The sequence below is a fragment of the Scyliorhinus canicula genome, chromosome 8 (assembly GCF_902713615.1).
Source record: "Scyliorhinus canicula chromosome 8, sScyCan1.1, whole genome shotgun sequence".
Classification (NCBI taxonomy): domain Eukaryota; kingdom Metazoa; phylum Chordata; class Chondrichthyes; order Carcharhiniformes; family Scyliorhinidae; genus Scyliorhinus; species Scyliorhinus canicula.
In genome coordinates, this window is record NC_052153.1 from 84,873,910 (window position 1) to 84,891,958 (window position 18,049).

The 18,049-nt window shown below is 48.8% G+C and overlaps 1 protein-coding gene across 2 annotated transcripts in view; it reads left to right on the forward strand.

Moving 5' to 3' along the window:
• The window catches only part of ubqln4 (ubiquilin 4), a 63,642-nt gene that overhangs the window by 21,468 nt on the left and 24,125 nt on the right, over positions 1-18,049 (forward strand). Inside the window, exons 3-7 of one of the 2 annotated variants that reach the window (XM_038804879.1) lie at positions 1,168-1,262; positions 3,661-3,923; positions 4,422-4,580; positions 14,421-14,610; positions 15,506-15,532. In XM_038804879.1, coding sequence (XP_038660807.1) covers positions 1,168-1,262; positions 3,661-3,923; positions 4,422-4,580; positions 14,421-14,610; positions 15,506-15,532 — 734 coding nt within the window. The remainder of the gene's footprint in view (positions 1-1,167; positions 1,263-3,660; positions 3,924-4,421; positions 4,581-14,420; positions 14,611-15,505; positions 15,533-18,049) is intronic. The other variant, XM_038804880.1, reaches the window with a different exon arrangement.

The window sequence follows — 18,049 nt, forward strand, 5'->3', positions numbered from 1 at the left end:
CAGGGATCCTGTATGCCTTTTTTATGGCCTTTCTCTCTTGTCCTGCCACCTTCTAAGACTTGTGTATGCAGAACCCCAGTTCACTCTCTGTTTCTGCAACTTATTTTAAAATTTTGCCATTTATTTCACATTGCATCCCTTCATTATTCCTATCAAAATAAATTACATCACACCATTCTTCGCAAAGTTTCATTTGTCATGCCCAGTTCACCAGCCTTGTATCCTGAAGTCTTGTTACTATTTTCCTCCTCGTTTGCTCTATTCCCTGCAATGGCAGATGTAATATTTCCTGTAAACCCAAGTCCAGGTTATTAAAAGAGCAGCGGTCCTGACACTGTCGGCTTCTCTGCAGCCTGAAAAAAACAAAAATTTGCTACTAATCACGGCTTTATGTCCATTAGACGATATTGCATCCATGTAGTTACTGTTCCTTTAATCCCATGGATTTAATTTTGTTAACTCTGTGGTACCTTATGAAACGCCTTTTAAAAGTCCATGTACACAATACAACCACCTTCCCTTCACCAGTCTTTTCAAAAGAACACCTTTTGTCAGATAAGATTAAGTTGCTTTATAGCTCTGTCATTAATGTTGGGATCCATATGCGATGTGTTTTATTTGTAATTCCGACTAATTTTAAAAAGCAGTTAAAACTCCCAAGAATAAACATCAGTAGGAGTTCATAATTCTAAAACAGAAAATGCAGGATTCAACTTAGTTGCCAAAAGTGAAGTCAATAGTGATCTATGGCATTTGGGTCAAATCCAATCCTGATGGAATGGAGGTGTTCTCTGCATGCTGACAGTCGAGGTATTACCAGAAATGAGTTGAACATTTGATGATTAATGGATATGAACCCAGGGCGCACAACTGCTTAGAATTTGGCATTTTGGCAATTTCTTTTGAGACCATAAGGTCACTGGTGTGGGCAACAGAAGAAGTGTGCTACTGGTATGATAGAAGATGTTCTTGTGATGTAGGCCTAAGGCACAGACTTAATGCACTGTCACTATGTAGTTGGGGCATGCTTGATGCTGAAATTAAATATCTTTGATGCATCTTTTCACACTTTGGCACCAATATGCTTCACTTTGATCAACATTAAAATATTCCCATTCCAAAAAAAATCAAAACAATTTGCTCTAAATAATTCTTCATTTGATTAAGGCCTCCGGAGCAGCAGAGCCAACCTGACAGCCAAAGCAACACGGCTGCTACTTCAGCAACACCCAACAGCACAGCCTCAACTACCAGCAGCCTTGGTAAGTATCATTAGGAAAGTTAAACTGGTCGGCAGTGGGCCACTTGCTTATTACTTTTGGTGATCAGAATACCAGGAGTTCATTCTGGACTTTAAGCCCTGAATTTATTTCCAAACTTTCTAATTGGTTAATTCACACAGATATACAAATTAGAAGCAGGAATAGCCACTCTACCCCTCAACTGCTCCGCCATTCAATAAGATCATGGCTGATCTGAATGTAACCTCAACTCCACAATCCCGGCTCCTCAATAAACTTTCGCCCCTTTGCTTATCAAGAATCTTATCCACCTCTGCCTTAAAAATATTCAAAGACTCTGCTTCCACCACCTTTTGAGGAAGATAGTTTCAAAGATTCACTATACAAATGGACAACCCCTTATTTTAAAGCAATGATCCCTAGTTCTAGATTCTCCCACAAGAGGAAACATCCTCTCCACATCCAAACTGTTAAGACCCCTCGGAATCTCATATGTTTCAAAAAGTCATCACTTACTCTTCTAAACTCCGGCACCCACATGCCTAACCTGACCAATGCAGGATGTGTTCATACATTAAGGCAAACCTTTTCATTATCATGATTGTAGTAGTCTTCACACAGTGAATATGAACTGCATTTTATAGCATCCCATAAAAATCCACAGTAACTTCATTGCAGTGTTAATGTAAGCCTACTTGTGACAATAATAAATATTATTATAAAAATTCCATGTAGATCATACTTGATTAGGTGAGGATTGATGAAAGAAGACTTGAAAAGGCCAACTGACCCATCAAACCTGCCTCATCCTGATTGAATACAATCTTATAAGCACCATCATACAATCTTAATGTGGGGAAAACATGGGCTAGTTTAGTAATATCTGGGATGTATCTTGCCGATCCCTGAATACAATTCGGCAAGCTGCAGGAGAACATTTTGACTTTGGTCTGATCACAGCCCACCCATCTAGCTTTTTCACTTTTGTAGCTTGACAATTTTGTAGCACTGAGAATTACTTTCTTCCTTCTCCCCTCAATATATTGTTTCTTAGCCATGATAACTATTAGATAGTCTGCTCTCTCGTCAGTATTGCCTGTGGTGGACTGATCCAGGATGAGCTAGTCTTTTCCTTATTGCTCCTCTCCCTGGAGTAATACATTACGCTATGTTATTTTCACTGATCTGTCCTGTTAAATTTTGATTTGGGGAAAGTAAAGCTGCTGATGAGAGCCACACTCTCAGCACCCTGGCCCAACATCCAGGTCAATAGTATCATAGAGTGAAAATTTAAAGTAGATTCTAGTAACCAGCTCAAGTCAACAGCAATGACGTGGTTGTAGTCACCCTTCTGGTTGTTTAGTCAAAGCATAGGGTGTAATCCAACAGCAACTTCTAAAATGGAGGCAAGTGGAGAGCAAGTTCGGAGAAAATCTTTAAATATTCTTTTCATCTCTTCTAAATTCAGTGGTTCAGATTGGATATGTTTCCATTAATTTGGGAGGTAGCTCATAAGATATAGGTGCAGAATTAGGCCATTTGGCCCACTGGGTCTACTCCGCCATTTAATCATGGCTGATCTCATCCTGGCCTTAACTCCGCCCGGTCACCAGAACCCTTCAACCCATTACCAATTAAAAATTTGTCCAACTCATCCTTAAATTTACTCACTGTCCCAGCATCCAACGTACTCTGAGACAGCGGATTCCACAGATTCGCAACCCTTGGTGAGAAGTAGTTTCTCCTCAACTCTGTTTTAAATTTATGAATTCACATTCTAGAATGCCCCACAAGTGAAAGCATCCGTTCCCTGTCTACTTTATCTGTACCTTTTATCATTTTGTATACCTCAATTTGATCCCCATATTCTTCTAAACTCCAGAGAGTATAGGCCTAAACAGTTCAATCTCTCCTTATACGACAAGCCCCATATCTCTGAAATCAACCTCCTCTGAACTGCCTCTACATCTTTCCTTACACAAGGGGACCAAAACTGTGGACATTATTCCAGGTGTGGTCTCACCAATGCCTGTAGAGGTGCAACAACATTTCCTTACCTTTATACTCTATTCCTATAACTATAAATGCCAACATTCCATTCGCTTTCTTTGTTATCTGCTGTACCTGCACGCTAGTTTTCTGTGACAACTACACGTTCTTCATGTGTATCTTAGACAATTGTCTTTGGATTCAACTGAGACTCATCACATTCAGGCCACTTTTGCTTGGTATTGACGTTTGCAACATCTCTGAAGATTGTTAGAGACTGAGTGTGGAAACTCACTTGGATATCTGGAGCTCTGGAGAACTTGCTAATGAAGTTGACCTTAAAGCAAATGGATTTTATTTTTGTTTTGAATTGGTTATTTGAAGCATTTAATATGTGTTCCACATTGCCCTAATGTCTTGTGTACTGCAGGTGGATTGGGAGGACTTGCAGGTTTGAGCAGCTTGGGATTGAATTCAACCAACTTCTTGGAGTTACAGACTCAGATGCAGCGCCAGCTAATGTCGAATCCAGAAATGATGTCTCAGATCATGGAAAATCCATTTGTGCAGAACATGCTGTCAAACCCAGACATGATGCGACAGTTAATTGTGACCAACCCACAGATGCAGCAGTTAATTCAGCGAAACCCAGAAATTAGTCACATGCTTAATAACCCAGACATAATGAGACAAGTAAGTCAGAAGGAGCAAGCATTTGTTTAAATGGAAATAATGTAAATTGCATTGTAAAAGCTAGTCTTTTCTTTCTGAACCAAGCAGTCAGAGTTCCTTTCACAAGCTAGCAACAAGGAGGAATATATATTTTTTAAGGGAGCAGGCCTGATGGCTGAATTGCCTTTTCTTGATCTATGTTGTTCTTGTGTAAGCCTGTACTTAAAACATTTTGGAGACAAGTAATTATTGCATTTGGACCTCTACTCAGCTTTTAAGTTTTCAAAATAATTTTGTCGTGCTGTGTGAAAGATATGCATGTTTTAAGAGATGACATGCAATCAAAACATTGTTTTCTTTTTAGCAAGTATATTGATGCAAACATTTAAAACAAAATCTATATTCTCTGTCTTAAGAGCTGCTGATTGGCTCATTTTGATTCTTTTTTTTTGATAAGCTTTGCTTTGTGTGTGCTGTTGTCTGCCTGATTAGTTTCAATACCATCCTTTTTTGAACTAGACTTTAGAACTTGCTCGAAATCCAGCTATGATGCAGGAAATGATGCGGAACCAAGACCGAGCACTTAGCAACCTAGAAAGTATTCCAGGCGGTTACAATGCTTTGAGACGAATGTACACTGACATCCAGGAGCCAATGTTGAATGCTGCCCAGGAACAGGTAGGTGGGCAATCAATGTCAATCCTTCACCGATAAAGAAAATCTTAATAATCTTCTATTAAAGTTCCCTGTCTAAATTTTAGGAAAAATTGCAGTGCCGTGCTAATTTTGCTTCTAATAAAGGGCACTGCAAATTTGATCCCAACAGTGCAAACTATGACCAGATTCTAATCATGCTTGTGTTACGACATGGATTAAAGGATTTTTAATGGAATCTGGAGGCTTGTCCTTTAGCTACTACTTGTATATACACTTAAAATATAAATTCACAAGCATTGTTCCTATTGCACGTTTATTTTTTCTATTTTAATTATGCACTTGTTTACTTTTTATAATTTATTTTTATTAGAAGGGAAGTATTCTTTACTTCTGAATACCAACAAATAAAGGAGGATCAACCTTCTGATATGAGTTACGATATGACCTGCATTTTGTTTGGTTGACATTCAAATGCAGACACTGTAAATTCCAACGAAATAGAGATTACATAGACTGATCATTGGAAACATTTCCTGGAAACAAAAAAAGATTTGTACTTGGTCATTTGAATCCAAGACAATGTAAGATTTTTAGTATTTGTAATGCTATTTCAAAGAAGTTCTCTCTTTTCTGAGTTCTTCATTTTTGCCTATTTGTTAGTTACATAGTGGATGAGTCATCTAAAATTGAAACCATTTAACCTGAATTATTAACCTGTATTCATGCTCGCTGACATTTTCCCTCAGCCTAAGGATTTGAGATTTTGTGCAATCCATTTTTTGTGTTAATGTAGCTTTTGTACTATGTTTAAAAACTAGTATGGCTGAATGCAAATGGTATGTGATCACCTCCAAGATGTTGCTGTGCACTAACTGTAGTTCCACTACTACTCATTGAAAGTGAATATTTTAAGATTAGATTTTGGCTCTATCCTGTCGTTGCTTGCTAATTTACTAAAAGTATGTGCTATCTGTGATTGGAACTTTAAATGTCAGTTAACACATGCGAGTGGAGCATGACCAAAGAATAATTGAGAGCCAGCACATGTTTTGGCGCACTAGTCCACACCAATCTAAAGTTGGGTGCTAATGACAACATGCTATTTATGGTGTTGTAGAGCACAATATAATCAATTCATGTTTAAATTTGCTAATACTATTTATAAATCAAAGCTCAACAATGACTGTCTTTCTGATTGATGTTCAGATTTGTTCTGCACCAAAACAGTTACCTCAAAACTAAACACTCATTATTATTGAAATTTGTTTTGAAAGAATAATCCTTATTTTCATTCATAAGGTTTCTTTTCTCTTCAAAACATTTTGAGCACTGCTACTCGTCTAGTAGTTCTGTAACATGTTGTTTGTCCCTTGACTGTTCACTATTATTCTCGTGAGTAGAAACATTGGGGCGTGATAGTCCCATTGTATTCTCTATAACTGGAAAAAACAATAATACCTATTTAGTTTATGATATTAGTCTGTCCTACCTCCCCAAACTACTTCTGATGAAAGCAATCTGTTAGCAATGGATTGTACAATGTTGGTATTGGATTGCACAATAGGGCGGCATGTTGCTTCACAGCGCCAGGGACCCAGGTTCAATTCCCTGCTTGGGTCAATGTCTGTGCGGAGTCTGCACGTTCTCCCGTGTCTGCGTGGGTTTCCTCCGGGCGCTCCAATTTCCTCCCACAAGTCCCGAAAGACATGCTTGTTAGGTGAATTGGACATTCTGAATTCTCCCTCAGTGTACCCGAACAGGCGCTGGAGTTTGGCAACTAGGGGATTTTTACAGTTTCCTCATTGCAATGTTAATGTAAGCCTACTTGTGACAATAATAAAGATTTTTTTTTAAAAATTGGATAACCTATTTAGCTTAGAATGATGTGCTGAAAATAACCTCTCTCTGCTGATATCAATTTTTTTTGAAGTAGAAGTTTAGATAATCTATTAATATGCATGGATCCTCAGCACAAAACTGTCCAGAAATTGGCACTCATTTGCAATCTTGCCTCATATGATCCTGAGGATGGTTCATGTAGGAAATGAAATAAATGTAAAAATAATGGTGTCCTTCTAAAGTTTGGGCTGAGGCCTGATTCTTGGGGTTGAACAGAGTTCTTTATTATGTATCTAACTGCATTGCACCTGACCCTGGGAGCTTCTGATCTTCAAATTAGGTGCTTGAAGTATAATATGTTTCTCAATTCTCTTAAGGTTAACGTGCAGGTTCAGTCGGCAGCTAGAAGGCAAATGCAATGTAGCATTCGTGTCGAAAGGGCTAGAATACAAGACCAGGGATGTACTTCTGAGGCTATATAAGGCTCTTGTCAGACCCCATTTGGAAAATTGTGAGCAGTTTTGGGCCCCGTATCTAAGGAAGGATGTGCTGGCCTTGGGAAAGTTCCAGAGGACGTTCACCAGAATGATCCCTGGAATGAAAAGCTTGTCATATGAGGAGCGGTTGAGGACTCTGGATCTGTACTCGTTGGAGTTTAGAAGGATGAGGGTGATCTTATTGAAACTTGCAGGGTACTGTGTGACCTGGATAGAGTGGATGTGGCGAGGATGTTTCCACTTGTAGGAAAAACTAGAAGCAGAGGACACAATCTCAGACTAAAGGGGTGATCCTTTAAAACTGAGATGAGGAGGAATTTCTTCAGCCAGAGGGTGGTGAATCTGTGGAACTCTGCCACAGAAGGCTGTGGAGGCCAAATCACCGAGTGTCTTTAAGACAGAGAGAGAGAGAGGTTTTTTGATCAATGAGGGGATCAGGGGTTATGGGGAGAAGGCAGGAGATTGGGGATGAGAAACACATCAGCCATCATTGAATGGCGGAGCAGACTCGATTGGCTGAGTGGCCTAACTCTGCTCCTTTTGTCTTACGGTCTTATGTTCCATTGCTCAGCACTGCATGGAATCAATGGGCCAAATGGTCATCTCCTGACCTGTTATGCCTCTGATTATCTCCACAATGAAATGGTTAACTCCAAAGCAAAATGCTGCAGATGCTGTAAATTTGAAATAAAAACTAAATTCTGGAAGTTTTCGACAGATGCTGCCTGACCTGCAGCGTGTTGAATTGAATTAATGTTTCCGGCAGATGACCTTTTAGAGATGTACTAGTTTTTAAGCAGGCATCGAAAAAGGGGGCAAGAAAGACTTCCGGTAGCGGCAATGATCAGCTGAGCCGCACGTTCGGAGGCTCCCGGAAAAAACGGACTTTGGGGCTTTTTTAAAGGCCCCCAACGGAGCTTGTGAGGCGAATCCCGACGTGGGAAGAGGCCAGGAGTTGCCCCAGAGGTCCCATGGTGGAGACCAGGAGCGGGGCAGGAGAGAATCGAAGGAGAAAACACGCGGGAAAAATCGGGACCCGAAGGACAAAATGGCGGCCGGCCAAAGTTTTGAAGAAGTGGGTCGAGACGACTCTTCTGCGCTGCTTCCAGGAGATGAAAGTGGAGCTGCTGGAGTCCATCAAGGTAACCAACAGGGAACTGATGGAGACCCAGACGGCCCAGGGGGCTGCGATCCGGGAGCTGCAGCAGCAGGCCGCCGAGAGGGAGGACGAGGTCGTGGCCGTGGTGAGGAAGGTGGAGGTGCACGAGGCGCTCCATAAAAAATGGCAGGAGCGGTTCGAGGAGTTGGACAACCGGTCGAGGAGGAAGAATTTACGGATCCTGGGCCTCACGGAGGGGCTGGAGGGGTCGGACCTAGCGGCCTATGTGGTGATGATGCTGAACAGGCTGATGGGGGCTGGATCCTTCCAGGGGCCCCTGGAGTTGGAGGCCCTCAGAATTCTGGCTAGGAGGCCCAAGCCGAACGAGCCGCCGCGGGCGGTGTTGGTGAGGTTCCACCGGTTCGAGGATCGTGAGTGTGTGCTCTGGTGGGCCAAGAAGGAGCGGAGCAGCAAATGGGAGAACACGGAGGTGCGGATCTTCCAGGACTGGAGTGCGGAGGTGGCGATGCGGAGGGCCGGGTTTAACCGGACGAAGGCGGTGCTCCACAGTTGGAAGGAGAAATTTGGAATGCTGCAGCCGGCGCGTCTGTGGGTCACCTACAAGGATCGGCACCACTATTTTGATTCCCCGGAGGAGGCGTGGGCCTTCGTGCAAGCCGAGAAACTGGACACAAACTGAGGGTCCCCCGGAGGGGGGATGCTGTAGAATACTGTATTTATTTATACTGTATGTGTATTTGCGGGGTTTAGGGTATGAGGTGGGGTGGCCGTAGGGTGGGTGGTGTGATGCCATACGGATGTTTTCTTTATGGGTTTTCTAGCAGGTGTTGGGTGGACGGGTTTGGACTGAGGGGTAAATGGGGTGTTTGGGGAGCTGGTGGGGGGGGACTGACAATGGGAATGGCCCTGGAGGAGGCGGGGCCCGGCAGGGCGAATGCGCGGGCCTTCTGCGGGGTCCCCGTGCTGGGAGAGGGAGGGGGCGGGGTCGTCTTCTCCCGCGCAGGAGCAGGGGAGGGTGGACTGGTTGATGGGCACTATGGAGGAGGGGCAGTCCCACGTTGGGAGGAGCCGAAAGTAGGGCGGGAGCCGCCGGGGTCAGCAGAAGATAGCTGGCTCACGGGAGTGCTGGAGAGGGGGGGGGGGGGGGGGGGGGGGGGTGTTACCGGGTTGCTGCTGAAACTGTCAGGAAGGAGCTGGAGGACGCAGGGGGTGCTGGAGGGGGGGAGGTGCCGCCGTGGGAAACTGGCAGAGCGTGGGACGCTGGCCGGGGGTGGCAAGGGAGGGGGTATGGCTAACCGGCAGGGGGCAGGGAGCCCTCGGATCCGGCTGGTAACCTGGAATGTGAGGGGGCTGAATGGGCCGGTCAAGAGGGCCCGAGTAGTTGCGCACCTGAAGGGGCTGAAGGCGGATGTGGCCATGCTCCAGGAGACACACCTGAGAGTGGTGGACCAGGTCTGGCTGAGAAAGGGGTGGGTGGGCCAGGTATTCCACTCGGCTGGACGAGAAGAGGAAGGGGGTGGCGATCCTGGTGGGGATGAAGGTGTCGTTTGAGGCGTTGAAGGTGGTGGCTGACAGTGGCGGGAGGTACGTGATGGTGAGTGGCAAGCTGCAGGGGGAGCGGGTAGTGTTGGTGAATGTTTATGCCCCAAATTGGGACGACGCGGGGTTCATGCGGCGTATGCTGGGCCGCATTCTGGACCTGGAGGTGGGGGGCCTGATCATGGGGGGAGACTTTAACACTGTGCTGGATCCCCCATTGGATCGATCCAAGTCCCGGACGGGTAGGAGGTCGGCGGCGGCTAAGGTGCTGAGGGGATTTATGGACCAGATGGGGGGGTGGACCCTTGGAGGCTTGCGAGGCCAAGGGCCAGGGAATACTCGTTTTTCTCCCATGTACATAAGGCCTACTCGAGGATTGACTTTTTTGTCCTGAGCAGGGGGCTGGTGTCGAGGGTGGAGGAAGTGGAATACTCCGCCATTGCCATTTTGGATCATGCCCCGCACTGGATAGACCTCGGGCTGGGGGAAGAGAGGGACCAACGTCCGCTCTGGCGCATGGAGGTGGGGCTGCTGGCAGAGGAGGAGGTGGCCGGGAGGGTCCGGGGGTGTATTGAGAGATACCTCGAGGCCAATGATAACGGGGAGGTTCGGCTGCGGACGGTCTGGGAGGCATTGAAGGCGGTGATGAGGGGGGAATTGATCTCCATCCGAACCCATAGGGAGAGAGGGGAGCAGAGGGAAAGGGAAGACTGATAGGGGAGATGGTGCAGGTGGATAGGAGGTATGCGGAGGCCCCAGAGGAGGGATTGCTGGGGGAGAGGCGTAGCCTTCAGGCCAGATTTGACCTACTGACGACTAGAAAGGCAGAAGCCCAGTGGAGGAAAGCACAGGGGGCGGTGTATGAACACGGGGAGAAGGCGAGCAGGACCCAGCAGCTCCAGAAGCGAGACGCGGCCAGGGAGATTGGGGGAGTGATGGATAGAGCTGGGAAGGTGGTGCGGAGGGGGGTAGAAGTCAATGGGGTCTTCAGGGACTTTTATGGGGAACTGTACCGGTCTGAGCCCCCGGTGCAGGAGGGTGGAATGGGGCGCTTCCTGGACAGGTTGCGTTTCCCGAGGGTGGATGAGGAGCGGGTGGAGGGACTAGGGGCGCCGATCGAGTTGGAGGAGGTTGTCAAAGGGATAGGGAGCATGCAGTCAGGGAAGGCGCCGGGGCCGGACGGGTTTCCGGCGGAATTCTATAAAAAGTATTTGGACCTGTTGGGCCCCCTGTTGGTCCAGACCTTTAACGAGGCATGGGAGGGGGGGGCTTTGCCACCAACTATGTCGCGGGCGCTGATTTCCTTGATCCTGAAGCGGGACAAGGACCCTCTGCAGTGTGGATCATATAGGCCGATTTTGTTGCTGAACGCCGACGCTAAGCTGCTGGCAAAGAAGGGGAGGCGGAGGTAGTGGTGGCGTTGGACGCGGAGAAGGCCTTCGATAGGGTGGAGTGGGAGTACTTGTGGGAGCTGTTGGAGAGGTTCGGGTTTGGGGTGGGGTTTATTCGGTGGGTGAGGCTGCTCTACGAGGCCCCGATGGCAAGTGTAGCCACGAATAGGAGGAGGTCGGAGTACTTTCGACTGCATCGGGGGACGAGACAGGGGTGCCCCCTGTCCCCCTTGCTCTTTGCGTTGGCAATTGAGCCCCTGGCCATGGCATTGAGGGAGTCGGGGAACTGGAGGGGCTAGGTGCGGGGGGGAGGAGCATCGAGTGTCACTGTACGCGGACGACCTGCTGCTGTATGTGGCGGACCCGGTGGGGGGGATGCCGGAGGTGATGAGGATCCTTGGGGAATTCGGGGGTTTCTCGGGTATAAGTTGAACCTGGGCAAGAGCGAGGTGTTTGCGGTGCACCCGGGGGATCAAGAGGAGGGGATTGGTAGGCTCCCACTGAAGCAGGCAGGGAAGAGCTTCGGGTACCTAGAGGTCCAGGTGGCTGGGAGTTGGGGGGGCCCTGCACAAGCTCAACCTCGCAAGGTTGGTGGAGCAGATGGAGGAGGAGTTTAAGAGGTGGGATATGTTACCGCTGTCACTGGCGGGGAGGGTGCAGTCCGTCAAGATGACGGTGCTCCCGAGGTTTTTGTTCTTGTTCCAGTGCCTCCCCATCTTTATCCCAAAGGCCTTTTTCAGGAGGGTCAACTGCAGTATTATGGGATTTGTGTGGGCGCATGGGACTCCAAGGGTTCGAAGAGTGTTCCTGGAACGAGGCAGGGATGGGGGGGCTGGCGTTGCCCAACCTCTGTGGGTACTACTGGGCAGCCAACGCAGCGATGGTGCGTAAGTGGGTAATGGACGGGGAAGGGGCAGCATGGAAGAGGATAGAGGCGGCGTCATGTGTGGGCACGAGCCTGGAGGCGCTGGTAATGGCGCCGTTGCCGCTCCCTCCAACGAGGTATACCACGAGCCCGGTGGTGGCGGCTACCCTCAAATTTGGGGGCAACGGAGACGGCACAGAGGAGAAATGGGGGGCTCGATGGAGGCCCCGATACGGGGGAACCATCGGTTCGTCCCAAGGAGCATTGATGGCGGATTCTGGGACTGGCATAGGGCAGGGGTTAGGAGGTTGAGGGACCTGTTTGTGGAGGGGAGGTTCGCGAGCTTGGGGGAGTTAGAGGGGAAGTTTAGGCTCCCCCGGGGGAGCATGTTTAGGTACATCCAGGTGAGGGCGTTTGTCAGGCCGCAGGTGGAGGGGTTCCCCTTGCTGCCCCCACAGGGGGTGCGGGATAGGGTGCTCTCAGGGGGGGTGGGTCGGAGGAGGGAGGATCTCGGACATATACCGGGTGATGCAGGAGGTAGACGAGGCCTCGGTGGAGGAACTGAAGGGTAAATGGGAGAGGAACTGGGTGAGGAGATTGAGGAGGGGACATGGGCAGATGCCCTGGAGAGAGTGAATTCCTCCTCTTCCTGTGCGAGGCTTAGCCTCATACAGTTCAAGGTGCTGCATAGGGCCCACATGACTGGGACAAGGATGAGTAGGTTCTTCGGGGGCGAGGACAGGTGTGCTAGGTGCTCGGGGAGCCCAGCGAACCACGCCCATATGTTTTGGGCGTGCCCAGCGTTGGGGGAGTTTTGGAAGGGGGTAGCAAAGACTGTCGAGGGTGGTGGGATCCAGGGTCGAGCCAGGCTGGGGACTCGCAATTTTTGGGGTGGCAGTGGAGCCGGGAGTGCAAGAGGCGATAGAGGCCGGGGTCCTGGCCTTTGCGTCCCTAGTAGCCCGGCGGAGGATCTTGCTCCAATGGAAGGATGCGAGGCCCCCAAGCGTGGAGGCCTGGATCTCGGATATGGCGGGGTTCATTAAATTGGAGAGGGTGAAATTTGCCCTGAGGGGATCAGTACAAGGGTTTTTCAGGCGGTGGCAGCCGTTTCTGGACTTCCTGGCGGAACGGTAGGGAAATAGGCCGACAGCAGCAGCAGCCCGGGGGGGGGGGAGGGGAGGATTGGGGGAGGGAGAACTGTGCACATGGGTTTGTGGAGGGTGCTATCTCCCTCTTGTTTGTTCTTTTTTCTTTTTTTTTCTTTGTTGTTGTTTTTTCTTTTTGTTTGAAGTTGCTATTGAAGCTGGGGGGGGGTATTGTTCATGGGGTGTTACCGCGGTTGTATGTTAATAGAGCTAAGATGTTTATATTTTGTATTTTATTTTGTAAAAATTTCAATAAAAATTATTTTTTAAAAAGAAAAAGGGGGCAAGAAAAATGGGAAGGACTGGAATAGGATGGATGGCAGGAGTGAATAAGTGGTGTATATGATGTAAGGCAAAAGGGAATGGTATTGGGGAAAGTAAAGAAGCAAGAGGTGAGTCTGGAGGGGATATAAATGGTAGCAGCAAAATCATTATTAAAAATTGCTGTCTGAAAAAGTGGGGACAGTCGTGATTCAAAATTGTTAATTCGTTGTTTAAATTGGAAGACTGTAAAACGCCTAATCAAGATGAGATGTTGTTCATTGAACTTCATTGGAACAGTATGAGGCTGATGACAACTCCGAGTGGGAGTCGTACAGAGATTTCAAATGGCAAGTGATTAAAAAGTTCAGGATTGTGCTTAAAGACTGGTGTCTAACAATAAAATCACCCAATTTATGATTGGCCTCGCCAATGTGGAGTAGACCACTTGTAATGCTTAATGTTAAACCAGTGGAAACAGTGGCATGTCCCAATCAGCTGAAGGGGAAATATTTGCTCTGGCTTACTGTGACTTGCATTATTTCAGAGTAGTAATCCACTTGATGCTGTGATGCATGAGTAGCTTGGTTTGCTGAGCAAATATATTCTGGTGCTCTAACCTTATAACTGGTGAGAAGCTGTTGTGAAAACAAAGTCGGCAAAATCTGTTTTGCAAACGTAATGCTAAATTATCATAGGTTTTAATGGTTAAGAATAAACAGGATCTTCCAGTTAATATTTCACTGAAACAAACTCCTTGACTTGGATTTTGGAATAAGACCCCTGCAATCAGCAAAGCCTATCGCAAGGCTGCGTGTGAAATTTGAAAACCATTTAAATTTTTAAAAATCTGGTCTCCCAGTTTTCTGATAATATAAATCTCAATGCATCTGTTTATATTACATGTAAATTCGCTTCCAAAAGTGAAGACATGGCTGTGATAGCATCTGTTTGAGTGAAAATTGATTCTTGTACAATTTTTCTGTTTCCTCTCAAAATTTTGAAACTTGGACAGAATGGTACGGGAGTGTTGGCACAATTTAAATTTAAATTAATACTTTAGTATTTAGTTTATAACATCAGATGGTTGCCACATGGTGACCTATATGCATTTTAAGAAACCCAAATCATTAAGAGGTGGGATGAGGAAACTTATGCTCATAACTTTGTAAAGAATATAATATATGTTTCATTTTCACTATAGTTTGGAGGCAACCCCTTTGCATCTTTGGTGAGTAACCCTGATGCAGGCAATCAGCCATCACGCACAGAGAATCGAGACCCCTTGCCCAACCCCTGGGCTCCATTGCCAAGTTCACAGTCACCTACAAGTACAACCACAAGTGGAACTACCAATCAGTCCACTATGCCAGGCCTAGGAGCTGGATTGGGAGGTAAGGTTTCATTGTCAGCAATGGTTTAAAATCTCAAGAGAATATAAACATCATTTCATTTCAGCAGCACTATGGGCGCGATTCTCCGCCCCCCACGACGGGTCGGAGAATAGCGGGAGGGCCTTCCCGACAATTTCCCCGACCTCCCGCTATTCTTTCCTCCTCCCCCCCCCCCCAACGGCCGCCCCATGACACGAATCGCTGCTCGCTGTTGTTTTATGGCGAGCAGCGATTCTCCCCTATCCAATGGGCCGATTTCCCAGGCCTTTACGGCTGTTTTCACGAACTCCAACACACCTGCTATCACAGTTCGTGAAAATGGCAGCAAAGTGCCGTTCTCGAGAACCATGGCACCGATTGGTACGGCCGCGCCAAGGGTGGCATGGGCCCACGATCGGTGGGCACCGATCGCGGGCAGCGGGTCTGAACCCCGCGCACTCTTTGTTCCTCCGCCGCCCCGCTGGATCAGGCTGAGGGGCATAACGGCCCACGCATGCGCGGGTTTCACGCATATGCGTGATGACGTCATCCACGAATGCGCGGGTTGGAGCCGTCCAATCCGCGCATGCGCGGCTGACGTCATCGTGCGCGTCAGCCGCCGTTACCCTTGGCGCGCGGGATTAGCAAAGTTTGCTAAGCCTGCGATGCCGAGGTTCACGGGGCCCCGCTGCTAGCCCCGACCGGGGAGCAGATCCGGGTCCCGGGAGGGGGTGCGGAGGCTGCTGTGAAACACGGCCACTTTCACGGCAGCCTTCACGACTCTCCGCATTTGCGGAGAATCGCGCCCTATATCTTTCAAGAAGTTAAAATCAGAAAATACAGTATTTGCTGAAAATTCATTAGTGAGTTCATCTTATTATTAATCATATAATAAATTAAATGATTTATTCCACAGCAGGATCTGGTATGTTCAACACAGCAGGTATGCAGAGCCTATTGCAGCTAATTATTAATCAAGTACAATGGTAGAATTGCATTTAAGTAGTTGGTAATTTTTTTTGCGTCCTGCAAAGGGAAACCTGGTCAGCATGGAACTTGATTGGATTGTTTGTACAAAACCTTTGCATAAAGGAGGTTTAGAGGGGATGTGAGGGGAAAACTTTTTTATCCTGGGGTGGTGGGAGAGACCCTCATATAATTTAAGAAGTATTTAGTTATGCACTTGCCATCCAAAGGCATCCAGGGCTGTGGGCCAAGTTCCACGTGGGAGACTGATGGTGAAGGCAAGATCCCATAGAATCCAAGTAAATTTGGCAAATTGGATCCAGAATTGGCTGAGTGGCAGGAAGCAGAGGGTGATGGTCAATGTTTTTTCTGACTGGAAGCCTGTGTCCAGTGGGGTCCTGCAGGGATCAGTGTTGGGGCCCTTGTGTTTGTGGTTTATATAAATGATTTAGCCTCTTTCCCACGCTGGAGAAGCAGGGAGCGGGGCCGGCATTGGGAGAATGGTTGGGGGACACTGGGGAGGGTAATTGGGGTGGCGGGAGCAGCAGGAGTCGGCTGACTTACGGAAGTACAATAACCAGAGTTACGCAGCAAGGGGGGGGAGACGAGCTTGGGGGGGGGGGGGGGGGGGGGGGAAGAGGAGAAGAGGGGGGGGGGAAGAGAGGAGAAGAGGGGGGGGGGGGGGGGGGGGATACCGGGTTGCTGCTGGAATGGCCAAGAAGGAGATGGAGCGGATAGAGGGGGTCGGGATGGGGGTCTGTCGCTGTGGGGAACGGGCTGAGCGGGGGGCGTGGGCACGTGGCGGACTACAGAAGGGTGATGGCTAGTCGAGGGGGGCAGGTGGCCCTCCGATCCGGCTGATCACCTGGAATGTGAGGGGACTGAATGGGCCAGTCAAATGGTCCTGCGTGTTCGCGCACCTGAGGGGGCTGAAGGCGGACGTGGCTATGCTTCAGGAGACGCACCTGAAGGTGGCGGATCAGGTCAGGTTGAGGAAGAGGTGGGTGGGCCAAGTGTTTCATTCGGGGCTGGATGCAAAAAACCGGGGGGTGCCGATCCTGGTGGGGAAGAGGGTGTCGTTTGAGGCATAGAGTGTGGTGGCAGACAGCGGCGGGAGGTACGTGATGGTGAACGGCAAGCTGCAAGGGGAGCGGGTGGTGCTGGTCAATGTATATGCTCCGAATTGGGATGATGCGGGTTTCATGCGGCGCATGTTGGGCCGGATTCCAGATTTGGAGGTGGGGGGCCTGATAATTGGGGGGGGGGGGGGGGATTTCAAAACTGTGCTGGATCCGCCACTGGATCGATCCAGTTCCAGGACGGGTAGAACATAAAACATAGAACGTAGAACAGTACAGCACAGAACAGGCCCTTCGGCCCTCGATGTTGTGCCGAGCCATGATCACCCTACTCAAACCCACGTATCCACCCTATACCCGTAACCCAACAACCCCCCACCCCTTAACCTTACTTTTTAGGACACTACGGGCAATTTAGCATGGCCAATCCACCTAACCCGCACATCTTTGGACTGTGGGAGGAAACCGGAGCACCCGGAGGAAACCCACGCACACACTGGGAGGATGTGCAGACTCCGCACAGACAGGGTAGGAGGCCTGTGGCGGTTAAGGTGCTGAGGGGGTTTATGGAGGGGGGAGTTGATCTCCATTCGGGCCCACAGGGAGAGAGGGGAACAGAGAGAAAGGGAGAAATTGGTGGGGGAGGTGGTGAGGGTGGACAGGAGGTACGCGGAGGTCCCAGAGGAGGGATTGCTGAGGGAGCGGCGCTGAGTTCGACTTGTTGACCACCAGAAAGGCGCAGGCTCAAAGGCTCGGTGCGGTGTACGAGTATGGGGAGAAGGCGAGTAGGATGCTGGCACACCAGCTCCGTAAGCGGGATGCGGCTAGGGAGATTGGTGGAGTTAAGGACCGGGGAGGAAATGTGGTGTGGAGGGGGGTAGACATTAATGGGGTCCTCGGGGACTTTTATGAGAGACTGGTCCGGGGTGGGGAGGAGCACCGAGTGTCGCTCTATGCGAATTACCTATTGTTGTATGTGGCGGACCCGGTGGGGGGAATGCCGGTGGTGATGGGGATTCTCCGGGAATTTGGGGATTTCTCCGGGTATAAGCTTAACTTTGGGAAAAGCGAGCTGTTTGTGGTACACTCGGGGGACCAGGAGGGGGGAATTGGGAGGCTCCCACTGAAAAGGGCGGAGATGAGCTTCAGGTTCTTGGGGGTTCAGGTGGCCAGGAGCTGGGGGGCCTTGCATAAGCTAAACCTCACAAGGCTGGTGGAGCAAATGGAGGAGGAGTTTAAGAGGCGGGACATGCTGCCGCTGTCTTTGGCGGGTAGGGTGCAGTCAGTCAAGATGACGGTGCTCCTGAGGTTTCTGTTCCTGTTACAGTGCCTCCCCATCCTTATCCCGAAGGCCTTTGTCAGGCGGGTTAACAGGAGCATTACGGGGTTTGTGTGGGCACACGGGACTCCAAGGG